General features: G+C 43.0%; 1 protein-coding gene across 3 annotated transcripts in view; it reads left to right on the forward strand.

Moving 5' to 3' along the window:
* SI (sucrase-isomaltase) overlaps positions 1-22,647 on the forward strand; it is a 342,643-nt gene that overhangs the window by 33,651 nt on the left and 286,345 nt on the right. For 2 of the 3 annotated variants that reach the window (XM_077488042.1, XM_077488044.1), the window contains exon 3: positions 21,522-21,604. In XM_077488042.1, coding sequence (XP_077344168.1) covers positions 21,522-21,604 — 83 coding nt within the window. Of the gene's footprint in view, positions 1-14,999; positions 15,161-21,521; positions 21,605-22,647 lie in introns of those variants that run through there. The other variant, XM_077488043.1, reaches the window with a different exon arrangement.

The following is a 22,647-nucleotide window of genomic DNA, read 5'->3' on the forward strand; positions in this document are numbered from 1 at the left end:
ACCAAGTGTACACCCTGTGCACTTTTTTGTGCACTTCACTTTTTAGTGTGCTCACTTTTTTTGCACCTGGTGTTAGCTTTGAGTGTTTGCACCACACTGTGGAGGTTGAAATTGAGTGGTTACCTTCAGCAAATAGTGTACCAGGACAGATTATCTTCAGAGAAAATTAATTAGGTGTATCTAGAGATAAAGGAATCTGAAATTATAAGAAAATAGATGATTTTCTTGTAAAACTCATACCTTGTTTTCCTCTTCCTAATTCCCAATTTTACCTACTTGTACTTAAAAGTTATAGACAGCCTCACTCACAAATTGGGAAACCTAGAAACCCAAAACATGGGGCTTGCATTTTACAGGAAAAGTCCCAAACAACCCAAAGTGACATATTCCCTCTCAGAAGATCTTGGCTGTGTGGCCCCATGGAGCTTGGGTCTTATTCTTCCCGACATGTCTGAAAAAAACCTTGATTCATTCCTATGGATAGGGCTATCTATTATGAATCTTAATGGTGGACAGCCTCTCCAAACGAATTAATTGAGATTGTTTCATGGAAAAACACTTAATTGGGAGAGAGGCCAGAGCAAGAGGAGAAGGACCAAAAGGCATCCTTTAATTGTATCAGAGGACCAGTAAATCCCATGACTGCTGTGCGCTACTTTGCAAGGTGAACAGTGTCAGTGTAAATACTTGCCACCTTATCTTTATATAGCACAAAACAGATTGTAATACTCTATATTTCCAACAGCTATACAGTTGTGTTATCTCTTTTCCTAATAATGTCAAATGTATGTGGTAGGACATGCTGGAATGTGTTATTTTATTGAATCTGAACTACGCACATCTCTCCTTTTGTCTCAATGTTATTATTCATGCTGTTCGCATATGTCCTGTGGGTATGCAAAATCCTATAACATATAGAATGTCCAAAGTAATGAGAAGCTTTCCTTTTTTTTACCATCATAGATTGAAATTATGGATGCAACATTTTTGCACATTATTCTACACTTTCTTTGAAAGATAAATCTTTTTCATTGAAAAAGTGGATATCTTTAAAAGAAAAGCATGCTATTTTTTAATTCCCCTTAAGTTGTAGTGTTTGTTTGTTTCTAGTTTGCCCTAGGTGAAAACTGTGCCCACTGCCCATTGTATTACTGGTCCCAGACAGATATTTAAACAGTGGTAGTCAACTTAAAAATAATAGCAGGCCTCAATTGTGGCTCCAGAAATTTTTAATGGGCCACAAAAAAACAAGTTGCTTTAAAGATTTTTATTTTCAAAAGATTTTATTGTAGAATAATGCAATAACAGATATTGACAACAACCATTGTATATGAGATACAGAGAGTTGACGGGCCAAAGAAAAATAAGACAAACAGGAAGTGCCCGTATAAATTGAAAAACATTCGTTACTAACAGAGGGAAGAGAAAGAGAAAGGAGAAGGCCTATGGGCCTGGGGCCCAGATGCTGTATACTATACATTCCTTATCGCTAGGTCCGGTAGGTCCGGGGGCATCCCGTCCCCTCTCGACACCTCAATGAGCTGTGTCGAGTGGGGACGCCACGCCAGATAAAACAGTGTAAGGTAAGGTAGAGTGAGAGTGGAATTTAGTCCCAATGCGGTTGTAAAAAGGATCAGGAAGAAGAGAAGAGAAGAGAAGCAGGTAAGATAGAGGAGGAAATTGATGGAAATGCTTGAATCGAAAAACCTGAGCTGCAGGATAATCAGAGCTAACTTACAAATACTGTATGAGAAATAGAACATTGAACCAGTGACTTTCGCTGCCGGCTCTACTTGGTCTGGGGATGATGAATTACTAGTTAGACAAGCTTAATACATTTTGGGTGTGATAACCAGGAAGACCATTGTTTGTTGAATCTAGATTCTGACATGTGTACTCTGGAGAAAAGAAATTCCATGCGACTGCTTTAAAGATTTTTAAATGTGTCAACTTTGTGAATATCCTCACACATTTACTTGTGTCACAAAATTCATGAAGCTTGCCTTCTGAACTTCAGAGGCGCTGAGAGGAAGCGTTTAAGGAAGCAGAATCAGTACAGGAACCATTGCTTGCAGGTGTATGGGATATTTAGTCCTTAGAAATTAAATGTAAACAGTAGGGGAGAATCTGCAAAGCATGCATGGAATCCAGGAAGTTGTGGGAAGAGATGAGCAGCAGACAGGCAGCACTCACAACATGAAAGGAGATTTTTTAAGTATGCTTACATTAGGTGGTCAAATATAACTATTGTTGGTATTGCTATTGTAAGTATCTGCTGCCATCTACTGTCTTATTTTTTCCCACAAATAGAGCTTTCTTTTGGTGGTATTTGATCACCCCTGCGGTTTTTATTTTTTGCGCTATAAACAAAAAAAGAGCAACAATTTTGAAAAAAATTCATTATTTTTAACTTTTTTCTATAATAAATTTCCCCCAAAAATGTAAAAAAAAAAAAAAATTCCACAGTTTAGGCTGATACATATTCTTCTACATATTTTTGGTAAAAAAAAATCACAATAAGCGATTATTGATTGGTTTGCACAAAAGTTATAGCGTTTACAAGATAGGGGATAGTTTTATGGCATTTTTATTAATATTTTTTTTTTACTAGTAATGGCGGCGATCAGCAATTTTTATTGCAACTGCGACATTATGGCGGACAAATCGGACATTTTTGGGACCATTGTCATTTATACAGCAATCAGTGCTATACAAATGCATTGATTCCTGTGTAAATGACACTGGCAGTGAAGAGGTTAACCACTAGGTGGCAGTGTAGGGGTTAAGTGTGTCCTAGGAGCGTATTGCTAACTGTGGGGGGCGTGGCTGTGTTTTACACATCACTGATCTCTGCTCCAATCACAGGGAACAGAGATCAGTGTCACTGTTGCTAGGCAGAACAGGGAGATGCTTGTTTACTTTAGCATCTCCCCGTTCTTCCTCCCCATGAGATGATCGCGGGTATACCCGTGGCGATCGAGTCCACAGGACCCGCGATTGGACTCATGGAGGCAATGGCATGGCGGCGAATTTAAAGGGATGTACCTGTACGCCCATTTGCCTGTCCGTGCCATTCTGCCGACGTACATCGGCGTGCCTCGGTTGGGAAGTGGTTAATAACCATATGTATATCTGTGTTTATGTGAAAAATTCCACCAGGACTCCTACCAGGCCCTTTCCTGATAATATCTGTTTGTACATTGAAAGTATGCACCTATTATTTACTACTTCAGCTCTGGAAGATTTTTCACCCTTCATGGCCAGGCCATTTTTTGCACTATGGCACTGCGCTAGTTTAACTGACAATTGTGCGTTCAAATAAATCTTTATTTTGGTGGTAGTTAAACGTCTATGCATTTTAATTTTTTTGTGCTATAAACAAAAAAGACAGACAATTTAAAAAAAACGAAAAACAATATTTTTTACTTTCTGCTACAAAAAATATCCAATACAAGATTGAAAAAAAAATCGAATTTCTTCATACATTTAGGCCAATATGAATTCTGCTACATATTTTTAGTAAACATAAATCCCAATAAGTGTATACCGTATATACTCGAGTATAGGCCGACCCGAATATAAGCCGAGGCCCCCAATTTACCCCCAAAAAAACTGGCAAACTTATTGACTCGTGTATAAGCCGAGGGTGAGACATGCCTGTCCATCCCTGTGTGTGTGTCCGTCCATCCCTGTGTGTCCGTCCATCCCTGTGTGTCCGTCCATCCCTGTGTGTCCGTCCATCCATCCCTGTGTGTGTGTGTGTCCATCCATCCATCCATCCCTGTGTGTGTGTGTCTCCATCCATCCATCCATCCATCCCTGTGTGTGTGTGTCTCCATCCATCCATCCATCCCTGTGTGTGTGTGTCTCCATCCATCCATCCATCCCTGTGTGTGTGTATCCATCCATCCCTGTGTGTGTGTGTGTCTCCATCCATCCATCCATCCGTGTGTGTGTGTCTCCATCCGTGTGTGTGTGTGTGTGTGTGTGTGTGTGTGTGTGTGTGTGTGTGTGTGTGTGTGTGTGTGTGTGTGTGTCCAGCCTACCTGTGTCCCGAGCCTTTGTCCCGAGCCTCCGTCCCGTGTCGTGCCTTGCCTTCGTCCCGTCCCGTCCCGTCCCGTCCTGTCCCGTGCCTTGCCTTGCCTCCGTCCCGTGCCCTCTTCGTCGGCGGCCATTGTAAAATTCAAAAGCCGCGCCTCCTCCTTCGCCTGTGATAGGCGGAACACTGAATTTCCCAGCAGCCTGTGTTCCGCCTATCACGGACGTCGTATCATCCTCGTCCGTAGTACGAGGATGAGACGATGCCCGTGATAGGCGGAACACAGGCTGCTGGGAAATTCAGTGTTCCGCCTATCACAGGCGAAGGCGGAGCCGGAGGCGCGGCTTTTGAATCATAGAATGGCCGCTGTCTGTCTGCTCGACACGCTGATCGAGCGGGCAGACAGCGATGACTCGAGTATAAGCCGAGGGGGGCACTTTCAGCCTCAAAAAAGAGGCTGAAAATCTCGGCTTATACTCGAGTATATACGGTATTGATTGGTTTGCACAAATGTCATAACAAACTATGGGATACATTTATTCATTTTATTTATACATTTTTTACTAGTAATGGCGGCGATTAGCGACTTATAGTGTGCCTGTGATATTGCGGTGGACATTCGGACACTAACTGACACTTTTGACACTTTTTGGGGACCTGTGACACTAATACAGTGATTAGTGCTAAAAAATATGCCCTGTCACTGTACTAATAGCACTAGTCTGGCATTAGTCCGCCTAATTGTGAACAAGCTAAAATGGCAGATACAGTATACCTTGTTCCCGTATTTGCAATCCTGGGGTATAGGAGATGGTTTGGAGTTGTTATTAAGGAGTATGATGTAACTGAACTGCAGTGCCATAGATTAATTGCGCTCCCAGGTGTTCAAATATCTAGGGCTCCTTACCTAATGTGACACTTTAAGTACAACTGTTGCGAAAGAAGGAGCTAAACCTGAAGAAAATGTTGAGGGCATATGGCCTGGTATGATGTGGGGGGTGGGGGCGCTCACTCATCCCCTTCTTTCCTGGCCTGCCAGCCTGCATGCTCATATAAGGGGCTGGCATGAATCTTGGGAGGGAACCCACACCGTTTCTAAAAAAAAATGGCATGGGGTTCCCCTTAAAAGCCATACTAGACTTACCTCTTCCCTGCAAGTGACATTTATACAGTAATCAGTGGCTATATTTAGCTCTGATCGCTGTATAAATGTCAATGGTCCCAAAAAAGTGTCAAAAGTGTCCAATCTGTCCGCCGCAATGTCACAGTCCCTATAAAAATCACAGATCGCCGCCATTACTAGAAGAAATTACAAATCTATCTCCTATTTTGTAAACATGATAAGTTTTGCGCAAACTAATCAGTAAACGCTTATTGTGATTTTTTTTACCAAAAATATGTAGAAGAATATATATTGGCCTAAACCGAGGAATACATTTATTTTAAATTTAAATTTTGGGATATTTATTATGGTAAAAAGTAAAAAATATTGTGTTTTTTTCAAAATTGACGGTCTTTTTTGTTTATAGTGCAAAAAATAAAAACCACAGAGGTGATCAAATACCACCAAATCTATTTGTGGGGAAAAAAAGGACATACATGTTCTTTGGATACAGCATCACATGACTGCGCAATTTTCAGTTAAAGCGAAGCATTGCCGTATCGCAAAATATGGCCGGAAGAAGAGGGTAAATTCTTCAGTGGCTGAAGTGGCTAAGGATGCTGCAGCCAACTTCCTGGCCTACTCCTTGTGATGTTTGTGCAGAATCACTGTGACCCTTGACCCCTTTCTCCTGATGCATGCTGGGGGAGGGGCTGTACCAGGAAGTCAGTCACGAGTGTGTGTGGGACTGGAAGCAGCTGCATGATACTTAGGGGGATTACATCCAGTAATGACAGAGGCCTGTTGTATTACGACTCCTCCATATAAGAATGTCAACATGTTTCTGAGTAATAAACCCTTCCCTGGTTAAGAAGTGCATTCGACTGTGTGTAACTTGCTGAGTTGATACTGGCAGCATTGCTAGCAACACCCTAAGAGACCCCATGTCGAAGAGACACAACAGTGGTGATGAGGATTGTGGATTGTAACACACATGGCCTTCATAGGGTTTATTCAGCCATTTGATCCTGCTGCTGAACCATGGAGCTCCTGGGTGGAGAGGCTGGAGCAGTATATGGAAGCAAATAGTGTTGCTGTAGAAAAGAAAGTTGCAGTTTTCCTCACAGCATTGGGTCAAGCCTCATATGGCACTCTCAGAGACCTAATTTCTCCAGGCAAGCCAGCCTCCATGCACCTGCCTGAGTTAATTCAGAAGCAACATGAGTACTACAACCCAAAGCCGTTAGAAATTGAAGAGCAGTAGGAGGCAGCATGCCAGGGAGGACATGAAGACATATATCATTGTTTTACAAAAACCAGCTGCCACTTGTCAGTGTGGAGACTACCTGCAGATGACTCTCCGGGACATGTTTGTCATGGGACTCTGTGACCCAGCCATACAGAAACATTTACTCACAGAACCCAACTTGACTCTGATGAAAGCCACAAACCTTGCTAAGGTCCTGGAGTTGGCTACACGAGCCACCACCCTACTGAAGACACCATCTGAACCTCCTGCAAGCCAGGGAGAAGAAATATTCCACACTGCTATCACCCGACACCCAAGATGGCCGTCCCCAAATCAGCCTAAACCTCGCCCCCCTAATTGTTCTGCCTCTAGGACACCTACTTGCTACCATTGTGGTAACACTTCTCACAGTACACCTGCTGGCAAGTTCAAGGATGTTGTTTGTTTTCTTTGTGGAAAGACTGGTCATATTGGGCGTTTTTGCCACAGCTCACGCTCCCCGAACACTACCATAAAAGGTAGATGTAAACAGACATTTTAAGTGGATACTGACAATAACGGCTCCAGCTCTGATGAGGAGACCTGTGTCAAGCATGTTAGACTGTTTCAGGTAGCTGGGAGCACTCCTGCGATAAAAGTGTATGTCACAATCAATGGCTGTTCTGTCTCCATGGATGTGGATACAGGGACGGCTGTGTCTGTCATTTCATGGACCGATTTAAAGGTATCAGGTCTGTCCCTACCGCTCCAACCTACAAATCTCACACTACAAACCTACAGAAGGAACTGCTACAGAACTTGGGTTATGTGAAACTCATTGTGACATTAGGCAACCGCAGACAAACTCTGTACCTTTATGTTGTAAGTAAAGGAGGTACTCCGCTGTACAGTAGGGACTGGATCAAAGCCCTGGGCATGCCCCACTTTGTCATTGCCCAATGTACATTGCTTTCTGAGGTAGACCATTGGGTGGAATCCCTGAAGTCATGCTTTAAGGAGGTTTTTGAGGACTCTTTGGGCTCAGTAAAAGGAAAAATTGCCCACCTTCTCTTGAAGCATGGTACTATACCTCAATTTTTTAAGGCGAAAATCAGTACCCTTTGCCTTGTGGAAGAAAGTGGAAGCAGAGCTGGACCACCTATTGGCTGAAAAGAGCTAACTAAAGTTGATAGAAGTGAATGGCCATCGCCAATTGTGCCTGCCAATAAATAGAATGGAGACATTAGAATTTGTGGGGATTTCAGGGTTGCCCTGAACAACCAACTTCTTGCGGATCAATACCCATTGCCTCGACTTGAAGATCTATTTGGCTCACTGGCTGGTGGACAAAAGTTTACATAAATAGACCTAAAGCAAGTTTACCTGCAACTGCAAGTACACCCAGATTCACGCCATCTGTTGACCATTAACACCCATAAAGGAATATTACAATATAACCGCATGGTTTTTGGCATAGTCCCAGCTCCAGCTATCTGGCAGCGGATCATGGATGAGGTCCTGGCAGGCATACCTTTTACCCAATGTCTACTAGATGACATGCTCATCACCGGTCCCACTGATGAAGAACACAAAAGGATGTTGAAGCTGCGCTAGAGAGACTCCAACAGTATGGTTTACGTGTCAATATTTCATAATGCAAATTTCTCAAGTCTCGCCGACATGGGTTACACACTACTGAAGAGAAGATTAAAACCCTTACCCATACCCCTACTCCCCAGAATGTCACACATCTCAGGTCCTACCTTGGCCTCTTAAATTACTAACACTGTTTCTTGCCAAACCTAGTACACCAGCTGTAATCGTTACATGGCTTACTGGATTCAAGAGCTAAGTGGATATGGACAGACAAATGTAAAAAAAGCTTTTTGGCTTTCCAAAGAGCTCATTCTGTCCTCTCAAGTTCTGATCCACTATGATTTAAAGAAACACTTTGGCTTCTGATGCCTTGCCTTATAGACTGGGTGCTGTGCTTTCCCATATCATGCCAGATGTCATGGAGCACCCCGTTTCTTTTGCCTCCAGATCTTTAACCTCAGCATAACAAAACTACTTCTAGAAAGACAAGGAAGCTTTGGCCATTGTATGGGCCACAAAAAAAAATTCACATGTACATCTATGGTCGGGAGTTCACACTTATCACTGACCATAAACCTCTGTTGTCAATACTGAACCCTCAGAAAGGAATTTCTACAACAACCGCATCTCTCTTACAAAGGTATGCTTTATTCTTGGGAGCTTATACGTCAGATCAGATACCGCTCCCATGATGCCCATGGAAATTCAGATGCATTTCCAGATTGCCAATTGGAGACCACCCACCAAGAGACATACGCATAGTGGAAATACACAGGCCACAATCCTGCATGTCCACCTCCCTAATTACCAGACATACTACCACAGATCCCTTCCTGTCTCAGATATTTTTGTATGTTCAGGCTGGATGGCCTGGCCAGAGAAAGCCCCAGGTGAATTTTGTCCGTACTTTGCCAGAAAATGTGAGCATGTGACTAATGCTGGTTGCCTACAGTGGGGCAATAGAGTGATTATACCTTAGTATTTTCAACCAACCATGCTAAGGATACTGCATGAGGTCCATCCTGACATGGTGCGCATGAAGCAGCGAGCCAGGAGCTTGTTTGGTGGCCACTAATGGATACAGCAATTGCAGATCATGTGGCTCATTGTCCTGGGTGCTGTCAAGCTCAGCGACCCCAAAAGAAAGGAACCATGCAACCTTGGCCATGGCCGACAGACCCTTGGTCAAGACTCCATCTTGATTTTGCTGGCCCAATCTAAAATGTAATTGATCGTGGTAGATGTACATTCAAAATAGCCAGAGGTATTTAAAATGCCTTCTATTACCTCTGCTGCTACCATTCTGGTCTTAAGCAAGCTCTTTGCTCAACATGGTTTCCAACAGCCATGTCTCGGACAATGAACTCAATTTACATCGCATGAGTTTCAATCCTTCCTTAGTGGCTTGAACATCCAACACTACAAAACAGTTCCTTATCATCCAGCCTCGAATGGGCTGGCAGAATGGTTTGTGCAGACGTTTAAGAAGCACTTACTGTCCACTCTGGACCGAGTCAGATTTTCAGAGGAGAAGCTGCTGGAGTTCTTTTTTTTTTTTCTTTTTTTTTATGGTGGTGGTGGGTGGGGTGGAGTGTGGTGGTGGTGGTGGGGGTGGAGTGTGGTGGTGGTGGTGGGGGTGGAGTGTGGTGGTGGTGGTGGGGGTGGAGTGCCAGAGTTCTTGACCATGTACTAAAACACAAAACACGCTACTACTGGGCTGTTCCCTACTTTTGTTATGTTTGGCAGACATCTCCGCACCAAATTTGATTCAGTTCGTCCACAGGAACAGTCACCAACATCTCCTTTGCCAGGCTATCCTGGATTCCGTGCTGGTGATCTGGTACGGTTTTTGAATTACAGAGTTTTGCCTCATTGGTTTCCTGACACTATTGGTGGACCTCTTGGAAGAAGAATGTACATTGTTAACCTGGAGAATGGTGTTTATGTTTGATGACACCTTTCACAACTGAGAAAGCGCATTTGCTGAGCACTACAGACAAACCCGACCCCTCTTTCTAACCAACCACCAGAGTCTACTCAGGGCTCTACTTGTGACATGTGGCATGGTGTCTGACATGATCCTACAAGTTTACAACCAACCCCTGAAACGGTTGGTGACCATATTTCTGATGAACCTGAACATGTGCCTGGAGCTGCAGAGACTAATTAGTTTGTTGGACACCCACCGACATCTCCAGAACTCTTAACTGACTCTATCCCTCCCAGTGCTGTGCTACTTTGTAAGTCTGCCTGCCAAAGACATCAAACTCCTCTTTGGCAAAGCACTGAAATCTTATGGAACACATTGGAGGTCAGGAAACAGAGACAAAGGGCTCCTGAAGTGCTGCGGAAGCCACAGAACTGAGTTGGAGATATTACTTGTTGAACTGATCCTGCTTGCCTTTTTCTTTTATGTGTTGAGTATTTTATGTGTTGAGTATTTTGTTCTCTTGTTATTTATTTATTTTTTGAGAAAAAGAGGAAGTGTGATGTTTGTGCGGAATCACTGTGACCCTTGACCCCTTTCTCCTGATGCATGCAGGGAGAGGAGCTGTACCAGGAAGTTAGTCGTGGGTATATGTGGGACTGAAAGCAGCCGCATAATACTTAGGGGGATTACATCTGGTAAGGACAGAGGCCTGTTGTATTATGACTCCTTAAGAAGTGCATCTGGCCTGTGTGTAACTTGCTGAGTGTATACTGGCAGCATTGCTAGCAACACCCTGAGAGACCCTGTGTCAAAGGAACACAACACTCTTTACAACCAGCTATTCACTGCACCCTGATTGGGCAGTACATTGCAGGGCCTTCAAATTTGGGTTTTCGACAAACAGGCGATGTTCAGGCTTAACTTTTGTACAGATGTCAATAGCATGTAGGGCAGTGTACAGGGGTCAGTAGTATGCAGAGAAGTGTACAGAGGTCAACAGTTTATAGGGCAGTGTACAGAGATCAGTAGTATGTAGGGCAGTGTACAAAGGAGGGTACAGTATTGAGGGTCAGGAGTGCACAGTAAAGAAGGGCTAGGAAGACATGGTACAGGGGGTTCAGAAGGGCACGGTACGGGGGGGGGTATGAAGGGTATTGTACTGGGGGTACAGGGGAGTCAGGACAGCATATTACAGCGGGGTCAGGAGGGTATGCTAAATGGTGGGGTCAGGGGGACACAGTACTGGGGGCAGTAGTTTATGGTACAGAGGCAGTTTGTACATGCAGAACAGCACAGGGAAGCTGCTGTGACAGATCTACCCATTCTGGCACACTGATCCCAGCTGGGCACCCCCTTTCTTTCATCCCACATGATGTGATGTCACCCACAAGCAGCTTTTATGGACGGTAGAGGAGAGTCAGTGGGAATCAGCACAGTGCGAGCAGGGGATGAGCTCAGGTTGGTTTGGACAAGAGTCTGAACCTCTCTGCGTTATCCCTCCTCAAAGCTGTCAAAGCAGCATATCATAGGTGGCAGAGGTATTCGACACAGCCGCATGTATGCAAGGGACACTCTGTGGATAGGTGAATGCCTCCACTGCCCAAGGATTGGCTGTTTGATTTGACAGCTTCCCGATACCAGAGCTTAGGCAATTTCAGGAACTTGTCCAAACATGCCTAAGCTCATTGTGTCCCTGCACCGCTCTGCAGGTGGAGCAGGAACACTTTAGGCTGAGGTTTGGCAATACAGGGATGCCAACGTGATCTACCCATCACCTGTCCTCAATTGGCAGGTAGATTGTGATCCATAATTTGCCAACCTTGGGCTTATATTGCAACCTGCTTCTAAAATTGGGAACAAAGGGTGCCTTCCTTTATCTACCCAACAGTAGAGACTTAAAAATAGCCATATCTAACATGTAACAGAAGGTGTGGTAATTTTTTATTGGAACAATTTTCTACAAATAATAATTGTATGCATAGAATCCACATCAGCCACGTTATCATATGAAATGGAACCGTCAGTCCTTAATCTCTCATGCACTTCATTCAGGATGTACTTTTGGACTGCTTCATCAGTTACAACAGCTTATGCAGGACACTTTCCCATACATTCACAATTATATAGTAACTCGCTTGGTACTTACCACCAGACAAGGTCCAGAAAGAGCTTGGCCACACTCCTGGAGACCATCAGATAGGAAAAAGTGGAAGACAAGGAGAAAGCTCTAACAGAATATGTGTTTCCCCTTCCACCTATATAATTGTTTAAGAGGCATCATCCTGTCTCTCCTGGTCAACTAGTGTTAGGGATATTGTCTGGTGGAGTAGGTTTAGGTGAGTGATATCACAGAGTACACACTTTACAACTGACGCTGTACTGGTTTATTGAATCAATGTTGTCTTCTTTTATACCATAGTACTGAAGGCGTAAATTGAGTTAAACCAATGAATTAACACAAACTTGAGGTGGTTTTGAAAAACAAAACAAATAGGGCCCGTTTACATTTCAGTATAAGTTGACATGACAAACCCAAAACCCAAATTTGCACTGGTGTCAATAGATGCAATAATAACCCCCATCATTAGTGTCTGGCAGCAATACTATACCATGCATGGGTACCAATACATGCTATAATAACCCCAGCACTGGTTTTATGCAATGCAATAATAACCCTCCCATAGATGTTAAAATACAAAAATAAACCATACACTGGTGTCAGAGACCCCACTAACCAACCCTTTGCATTGGTGCACAGCTGTAGTGTTATTCAAACCCCCTAATTGGTGGTCAGTGGTAGGGATGGGCGAACGGTTCCGCCCGAGCATAAGTTTGTGCCGAACTCTGGTTGTTTGGATGTTCTGCAAACACCAAACAATATGTGGTGTTCGGGGAAAATTCGGAACACCGTTAAAGTCTATGGGATATTAACATGAAAAATCAAGTGTTCATTTTAAAGGCTTATATGCAAGTTATTGTCAAAAAAAGTGTTTGGGGACCGAGTCTTGCCCCAGGGGACATGTATCAATGAAATAATTTTTTTTAAGCAGTGATTTTAATAATACTTATAGTGAAACATTAAAAGTGAAATATTCCTTTAAATTTCGTACCTGGGGGGTGTCTATAGTATGCCTGTAAAGTGGTGCATTTTCCCATGTTTAGAACAGTCCCTGCACAAAATGACATTTCTATAAGATAAAAAATAATTTAAAACTACTTACGGCTATAATGAATTGTCTATGCGAGAAATTAAAAATAATAAAGGCTTATATGCATGGTATTGTCATAAAAAGTGTTTGGGGACCTGGGTCCTGCCTCAGGGCACATGTATCAATGCAAATAAAGTTTTAAAACTGGCAGTTTTCTTGGGAGCAGTGATTTTAATAATGCTTAAGGCTAGGTTCACACTGCTGCGGGGGGGGGGGAGATCCGGATGTGATTCGCACCGCACTGCAGTGCAAATCACATCGGATCTCTGTAGCGATGCGAGTTCAGCCATACAGATAGTATGGCTGAATTCGCATCGCTCCCGCAGCAAACTCGCACGGGACCCTTTTTTTGGTCCGCAGCAGAATCGGATCGCATGGGTGTTCACACCATGCGATCCGATTCCTGTGCGAGTGTGCAGATCGCACTGCGATATGCGGACGGATCTGGGGGTGTCATTAAGATTTCATTGACACTCCCAGCAGTCCGCATAGGGCAGTGTGAACTGCCGGCGGGAGTCATGCGATGCGGGAAAACGCCGCGGATTCACGGCGTTCCCGCATCGCTATAGTGTGAACCCAGCCTAAAGTGAAACAATAAAAGTGAAATATTCCTTTAAATTTCGTACCTGGGGGGTGTCTATAGTAAGCCTGTAAAGTGGTACATGTTTTCCATGTTTAGAACAGTCCAAGAGCAAAATTACATTTCTAAAGGAAAAAAGTCATTTAAAACTACTCGCGGCTATAATGAATTGTCAGTCCCGGGAATACAAATAAAATAAGTCATTGAAAAAAAACTCTCTTTGGGTCTGGTATGAATATTAAGGGGAACCTGTGCCAATTTTTTTTTAAATGGCGTAGGGGCCCCCCTCAAAATCCATACCAGACCCTTCAGGTCTGGTATGGATTTTAAGGGGAACCTCGCACTAAAATGTAAAAAAAAGTGGTGTGGGGGTCCCCCCAAAAATCCATACCAGACCCTTATTTGAGCACGCAACCTGGCAGGCTGCAGGAAAAGAGGGGGGAAGAGAGAGTGGCCACCCTTCTGAACCATACCAGGCCACATGCCCTCAACATGGGGAGGGTGCTTTGGGATAGCCCCCCAAAGCACCTTGTCCCCATGTTGATGGGGACAAGGGCTTAATTCCCGCAACCCTTGCCTGGTGGTTGTGGGGGTCTGCGGGTGGGGGACTTATCGGAATCTGGAAGCCCCCTTTAATTGGGGGACCCCCAGATGCCAGCCCCCCTATTTGAAATGGTTATGGGTACATTGTACCAGTACCATTTCACAAAAAAAAGTGTCCAAAAAAATTTTTTTTTGAATATATGTATAGATATAAAGATATATCTATCTATCTATCTATCTATCTATCTATCTATCTATCTATCTATCTATCTATATATAGTATTTTTATATGGGGGTGCAGTATATGTATGTGGGGGAGGGAAGTGCAGTATTTTTATAATATATATATATATATATATATATATATATATATATATATATATATATATATATATATATATATATATATAAATAGATAGATAGATAGATATAAATATAGATATATAGATATAGATATAAATATCTATCTATCTATTTATCTATCTATCATTCTATCTATCTAGATATATCTATGTTTACAGATATATATATAGTTATATATAGCTATACATCGCTATTAGTGATGAGTGGCAGTGCTATTTAACATACTCTGCCCCCCCCGTGGTTGGTCAGTGCCCGTGCTATTTATCATACCTCCTCCCTACCACCATTGGAGGTCAGTGACACGATCTATGCCTGTTACTTACCTGCTCTCTGAGCCCCGCCCCTCTCATACCTGTACTGTGGGGAGATCACGCCCCCTGTCGGTACAGTATTTAGTTCAGCTCGGGCACTGAGCTCCCTCTGCAGTCCTGGCAGCCGCGCTGTGGTACTGCGGACCCCCCATGTATTTGTCGGTACTTTTCACCATCATCTTTGCAAACTTCTGCAATGGAGGATTGCTTTCGCTTGGGACTCCCAGGGGCTTCAGATCGTCCACACTGTCAGAATATGGTAGGTATCGTTCTGGAGGCTTCCTTGTGTCCGGGGCTGCGTGCTTCTGCGGGAGAGAGAGAGAGAGAGGGAGGAGGGAGCCGGGGTCCACTGTCAATGGCAAGTCTGTGCGGATCGCTACATAACACTGCAACACCCCCCCCCCCACAAATAAAAATACTGCACCTCCTCCCCCACATAACAATACTGTACTCCCCTCCCCCATACTGCAGCCCTCCCCCACTTAAAAATACTGCATCCCCTCCCCCACATAAAAATACTGCATCCCCTCTCCCACATAACAATACTGCACTCCCCTCCCCCACATAACAATACTGCACTCCCCTCCCCCACATAAAAATACTGCACTCCCCTCCCCCACATAACAATACTGCACTCCCCTCCCCCACATAAAAATACTGCACTCCCCTCCCCCACACAAAAATACTGCACCCCTTCCCCACATAAAATTACTGCACCCCTCCCCCCATATATGTATATATATATATATATATATATATATATATATATATATATATATATATATATATATATGTATATGTATATATATATATCTATGTATATATGTATATATATATATATGTATATGTATATATATATATATATATATATATATATATATATATATATACTGCACCCCCCACATAAAAGTACCCCACCCCATGTAAAAATACTACACTCCCCTCCCCCACACATATATATATATATATATATATATATATATATATATATATACTGCACCCCCCCCCCACATAAAAATACCCCACCCCCATGTAAAAATACTACACTCCCCTCCCCCACATAAAAACACTGCATCCCCTCACATAAAAATACTGCACACCCCTATATAAAAATACTGCACTCCTCACGTGAAAATATCCCAACCCCATATAAAAACACTGCATCCCCTCACATAAAAATACCCCACTCCCATATAAAAATACTGCACTCCCCTCCCGACATAAAAACACTGCACCCCCCACATAAAAACGCTGAACCCCCATATAAAAATACTGCACCCCCATATAAAAATACTGCACTTCCCTCCCCCACGTAAAAACACTGCACCCCCCCACATAAAAACGCTGCACCATATAAAAATAATGCACCCCCATATAAAAATACTGCACCCCCATATAAAAATACTGCACCTCATATAAAAATACTGCACACCTCCCCACATAAAAATACTGCACCCCCATAAAAATACTGCACCCCATATAACAATACTGCACCCCATATAAAAATGCTGCACTCCCCATATAGAAATACTGCACTCCCCTCCCCCACATAAAAATACTCCCCCATAAAACAATGAGCCCTCCCTGTTATTGGGTTTAGATATGTTATCAATATCAATAAGAATTACTATTAATATTTACAGAAACAGCCCAGCTTCCTTAACGTCTTCAGTTGTGTAAGCTCGGCTGTACAGATTGGTGAATAATTGACTCTATTTATTAATAGTGAATCCTAAACAAATAGATGACTGTGTTATGCCAGGGTCCTGTCCAGCCTTTGTATTTAACCACTTCCTCTCTAGAGGAATTTTCTTCATTCTTTGCTCACACCTTAAAATCAGCATTTTGGGCTAAAAATGAATGACAACCTCCAGAACGTTATATATTATCTGAACACGAGGCCCTGTAGAATAAAAAGATGTTAGTTGCAAGTCACACAATATTCATCAGAAATATATCGTAGCCACCAATTTGGCGTTTTATATTGTAGTCCTGTAATTCTTAGTAATAACTCACTTAAATCTGTCCAAACCAGAGTCTAGTAGACATCCTGGGTATGATAAAGTTTGAAACACAAAATCATAAATTATAATATAATAAATAACTATAAATAATTACACCAAATAATAATATAACAATAATAAAATGCATTTCCCCACAAATTGCTATCGCTCAATTCTACAAGTGTTCTAATTTATTATCACTGTTTTCTAGCTGGTCTAAAACCACTTTTGATGTAAAAGGACACTTTTTGGTTGCTATGGACAATCTCCAGTTTCCAGGCAGAAAGAAGAGTATATATAATATAAAACGGCATGCAGGGCACTGGACAAAGCACTAGGGACAAAAAGGAGGTGAAATTATTTCATACAGTAATATAATCTGTAAGATTACAGTGAACTGTATGTGTTATGAATTTTCTATTTTATTAAATTTGCCGCCAGGCTGCGCCCCCGTGTGTCGCAGCACTCGCAGGGAACAGATACTGGTGTTCTGGCATAGAGCGTCCCTCCATCGGATAGTGTCCGCCCCGTACTGCGCAGGCGCAGCACTTGCGCAGTATGGAGCAGAAGGAGATTTGGAAAATCTCAGAAGATGAACGGTGCCTGCGTCGTGTGTCCAGGTTCTAGCCCCACCATCCAAGTGGACATAGGGCTGCAAATATTAGAGGGCCCTCGTGGGCTCGCTTCGCTCGCCACGCATCCGGCACGGCCTCACTGCGCTTGGCTCTTTTTATTCCAACTCTATGTCCACTTGAATGGTGGGGCTAGAACCTGGACTCACGGCGCAGGCGCCGTTCATCTTCGGCTATTTTCGGAAATCTGTGTGTCCTGTATACTGCGCATGCGCAGTACACAGTGGACACTATCCGATCGGGGACACAATGTGATAAGACACCGGCACACAGAGGCATCAGGCAGAGGACAGAACCCACAGGCACAGTGGGGGGGGGGGACATCACAGGATCCCGAGGACAAGGTAAGTAACCTGCACCAGGATCCTGCAATGCAATCCTGAGTGTGGCTCCGGGTTACCGCTAATGGTACTGCAATTTAACCCAGCACCACACTCGGGATTACCACCAGGGAGGTTAAGGAAAGATAGTACACAAAAAAATTTTTTTGCACATTTGAATCTCCATTATGTATGCAAAATTAAAAGATCAGGTAGAATTGTGTAAATTACAAATATGTCACAACTCAAAACTGTGTGCTGTCATAAAATAGTGAGAAAGTGCGATACCCCAAATTATTAATATGTGAAGCTGTAACTGGCTTTTTCAGCTCATTCATTTAGAGTTCAAGTGATATTAAAGTGTTACAAAACCTAGGACTCTGCATTCACTATATCTGGTCTCCCACAGTACACAGAACATGGAAATGCAATTATTTTAGTAAATATAAATGGCTAAATACCTTTTCTCATCAGCAGTATATAGCAGTCTTGTGACTTCCACCAATGTCTGGCTAAAACCTGTAGAAGGAGTTTTCATTCTACTCTGACTGTTCTATTAGGCTGCAAGACTCCTGAACCTCTGTCTGGACAGTGCTGATTGGCCCTGTGCTGATCATGTGCACTCTCCCAAGAAAAAAAAAAACTCTCTAGCAGTACACGCAAAAGTGAGCATGTGCAGAGTGGCTCCAAGGCTCCCCTCTTCTCCAAGTGCCCCCATAGCAAGCCACTTGCTGTGGGGGCACTTGTGCATCCCTGCTCTGTGTGTCCCTAAGACACACAGAATGGAGCTCAGCCCCATCCTGGCAATCTCCTCACTTGGCTTCCACTGCTGTCTCTCAGCCAATGAGGTGGCAGAGACCCAGGAGACGCACCACTCTCATACACATTGCTGGATCACAATCGGTCTGGGGTAAGTATTGCAGGGGCTGCATACTGAAGGGCTGCATAAGAAGGCACCCTAGAGCAGTGATGGCAAACCCAGATGTTTTGGCACTCTGCAGTGTAGGTGAGCATCATGGGAAATGTATTTTCAAAACATCTGGTGTGTCAAGGTTTGTCATCACTGGTCTAGACTGGAGAAAGAATACTAGTAGTAGTTTCAGTTTTATGTCACATGATATTAAAGCAGTGGTTTAATGAAAAGCAAAACTTCAGTAAAAATACACTAACGTTAATTTTGGGGCACATAAATCCAATATGTTACCGAATTTTTGGTAAGATAAGGTTACACAGAGTAAAGCAATACCCATCATGTCCAGCCTTAAAATTGTATATACCTGTGAAAAGGTGACAAACATCTGTGCCCTAAATTTTCCCTAGGCAACACTTTAAAAGCCCCTATAGGCAGTAGTGTATTTAGGCCTTCGAGGGAGGACACTAGTACTGAGGGATTACCTTAATTTGCATAGATTTCCTCACTTCCTGTTTGGCTATGGGGCAAGAAGTAAAGGGAAATCTCTACCATGGGACAGGGATGGTAAAAAATAACCTGACACGGGTTATAACCCTCCCTTATTCTATCCAAAATGAAAAAAAAAAGTGTTACCTATAGTTCTACTTTAAGCACAAATCTCTGATAATTTTATGGAGAGGACTAAGAAGATATAACCATGCCAATGGTGAAGCAGAAAACATAGCACAGCGAGGAAGGTTTGTGGTCCAGGATGAAAGGACAGTCAAAAGTAGAAGCAGTGCCCCCCCCTCCCCCCACAGTTGTGAAATGCCGGACACCCGCATACCGGAAGCAGTGCGGCCGCTTTATGGGGGCGCTAGACTAATTTGCCTCTCAGCCCAGTCCACCCCATAAAACTGGCACTACACTAACAGTGTAGTGCAAGCCAGAGGGGACTCTTTCCGTGCTTCCCCCTGCAAAGTGCTGCCCTAAGCTTGGGCCTTGTCGGCCTAGGCCAGGATACAACGTTGCCTACAGGTCAGGTTTATGCCTCCCAATGTTAGTCTATGTGTTCATGTACACATAGGCATTTATAGGTTTAGAGGCAGGAAGCCCCCCCCCCCCCCCCCCACTGCCAGCGCATTCAGGAGAATCAGCATTTTAACAAAAAAAAAAAAAAACACTTGAGGTGGCTAAACGTCTTAACAGTAGGAGTGTTTAGCAATTCAGCGTTAATTCATTTAAATTGCCAGATTAAATGATTATTCTAGCCAGTGAAATTAGTTAATGCCCCAAGGCTTGACATACCTAAACAAACATGCCTAAATGTGTATATCAAAGCAGCTTTAGGCGTGTTTTAATTTTTATTATTATTATTTATTTTACTTTTTTATTTTTACACTGTCTTTTAATTTATTTATTTTGATCACTTTTACTCCTATTACAAGGAATGTAAACATCCCTTATAATAGAAATAAGCATGACAGGTCCTCTTTATTGAGACCTCAGATCTCTCATTTACCTTTACAAGCAAAATAAATAAATACATAAATTAAATGTTTCCTTTGTTAATGCCTGAGAGGCGTAAGTGACGTCAGACGCTGCTCCGCTCCTCCAAGGGTATGGAGACAAGTGGGGGCTATCCGGGGTGGGTGTGGCCTCTAAAAGTGATCTCGTGGACCACTCTTATCTTTATTTTGTATGCAATGCCCATATTTGGGAAATGGTAGTCAGTGAGTGAGCGGAACCTATTGGGGAACTGAGAGATCTGTTCCCCATCAGGTCCGCCTCATTTTTGATTGGCATCGCAGTGGGTGGATTCAGTAACAGCTATTGATCTGCCCCACTGCCATGTGGTGTTGATCACAAGTAAACAGACCTCACAGAGAACTGGTTTCCCAGTTCTCCATCAGGCTCTGCCCACCATTGATACACAATGTCTTGGCCGTGCGCCCATCATTGTGATGGGCCCAGAAGCTGGGGAGGAACAGAGTACACTGAGTATTGAGTGTTCAGTATGAACACTCCAACCCCTGTGCGGCCTCCAATCTCATCTATCTCTGACAGGTTCATAATTCAGGTGCAAACACCGACACGTATTGCTTTGTCCAGAAGGGATTCTAAAGGGTGTCAATGATACGCTTCATATACCCTACAACAGGGGTCTCAAATTGGCGGCCCTCCAGCTGTTGCCAAACTACAAGTCCCATCAAGCATTGCAAGGCTAACAGTTACAAGCTCGACTCCTACAGGCAAAGGCATGAGGGGATGTGTAGTTTCGCAACAGCTGGAGGCCCACCAGTTTGAGATCACTGCTCTACAGGGCAAATTTCATCTGCAATAAAGTCTGCCCACTGGCATTCTTTTCCAAATAAAGTCACTGACCTGAAACAAGTAGGCAGAGAAGAACTTTGGTGTCATGTTGATTGTTACAATCACTGGTGAATCTAATGGGTTCAAATAACAGCCATTTTTTGGGTGGACGTTAGCCCTTATCTCCTGTCAAATTTGAAATCATCAGCAGACTCTTATCAGGAATAATGCATTGCTGGTCTTAATTTATAACGTGTGAAATGAAAGTGAGGATGTTCATTTAAAACATTTAATTGTGCAAAGAAGAGGAAGATTTAATATGTTTCCTGCATGCAATTGAGTGTTTGAAGGGAACACATTTTACCTTCATTTTAATAGTAAATCTCTCCAGCAGTTTACTTTTTACTAGTAAAATAGAATAATAAGAGTAAATGTCTGTTTTTATTTCCAACTCCATTAGCGACACCTCCATTTGAACCTCAGTGCCCTGAAATTCATGTTGATTCCAGGATAGACTGCCATCCAGAAGAGGGAGCTTCGGAGGTAAGCAACTATTCATTTTTTTTAGTGATACAACAATATATATTAATTTGGATTGATTTTAATTAGGTAGAGGTGGACTTAAAGAAACCATAAACTCCTCCTCTAAAACAGTAATGCCCTGTACACAGGGTCGTAAATTCCAACGGAAAAGGTCCGATCGGATTATATTGTTGGAAAATACAATCGTGTGTGCGCTCTATCAGACTTTTTCCATCGGAAATTCAGACGGAAAAATTTTGAGAGCAGGATCTAAAATTTTCCAACAAAAAAATCTGATCGTTTGGTTAGAATTCTGATCGGACAAAGTGCCACACATGCACAGATTAAATTACGAGATCAAAGCTATTGGATAGTAGCCTCAACCTAGTCCCGTTATAAAGAACAAATATCACGTTCCGAACAATCAGACTCTCCGACAACTTTGTCAGACTGTGTGTATGCAACACCAGTTTAGGACAAAATCCGTCTGAAAAAATCAGATGGATTTTGTTGTCGGAATGTCAGACCGTGTGTACGGGGGCTACGAATCACATTAGTCTTACTTAAATCACAAAAATATAAAAAAAAAATCGGTTCTGAACAGTGATCCCCAAACTGCGGCTCCAGGGGCCAGATGCAGCCATTTGCTTGATTTTTTTCTGGCCCCTGGGTCAAGATTTCATCCAATGATACTTAAAATGGGGCATAATTCCCCCCACTGACACCAATGGAAGGGCACAATTCCTCTCAATGACACCAACAATGGGGCACAATTCCTCCAAATGATATCAATGATGGGACACAATTCCTCCCAGTGACACCAACGAAGGGGCACAATTCCTCCCAATGACACCAACAAAGGGGCACAATTAATCCAAATGACACCAACAAAGGAGCACAAATCCTCCCAATGACACCAATGAAGTGGCACAATTCCTCCCAGTGACATCAATGATGGGCACAATTACTCCCAATGACACAAACAATGGGGCCCAAATTCTCCCAATGATACCAACAATGGTGCTTAATGACACCAATGATGTGGCGCAATTCCGCCCACTGAA

This window comes from Lithobates pipiens, unplaced genomic scaffold (genome assembly GCF_037356315.1).
Source record: "Lithobates pipiens isolate NorthernLeopardFrog02 unplaced genomic scaffold, aLitPip1_a1.2 Scaffold_18, whole genome shotgun sequence".
Classification (NCBI taxonomy): Eukaryota; Metazoa; Chordata; class Amphibia; order Anura; family Ranidae; genus Lithobates; species Lithobates pipiens.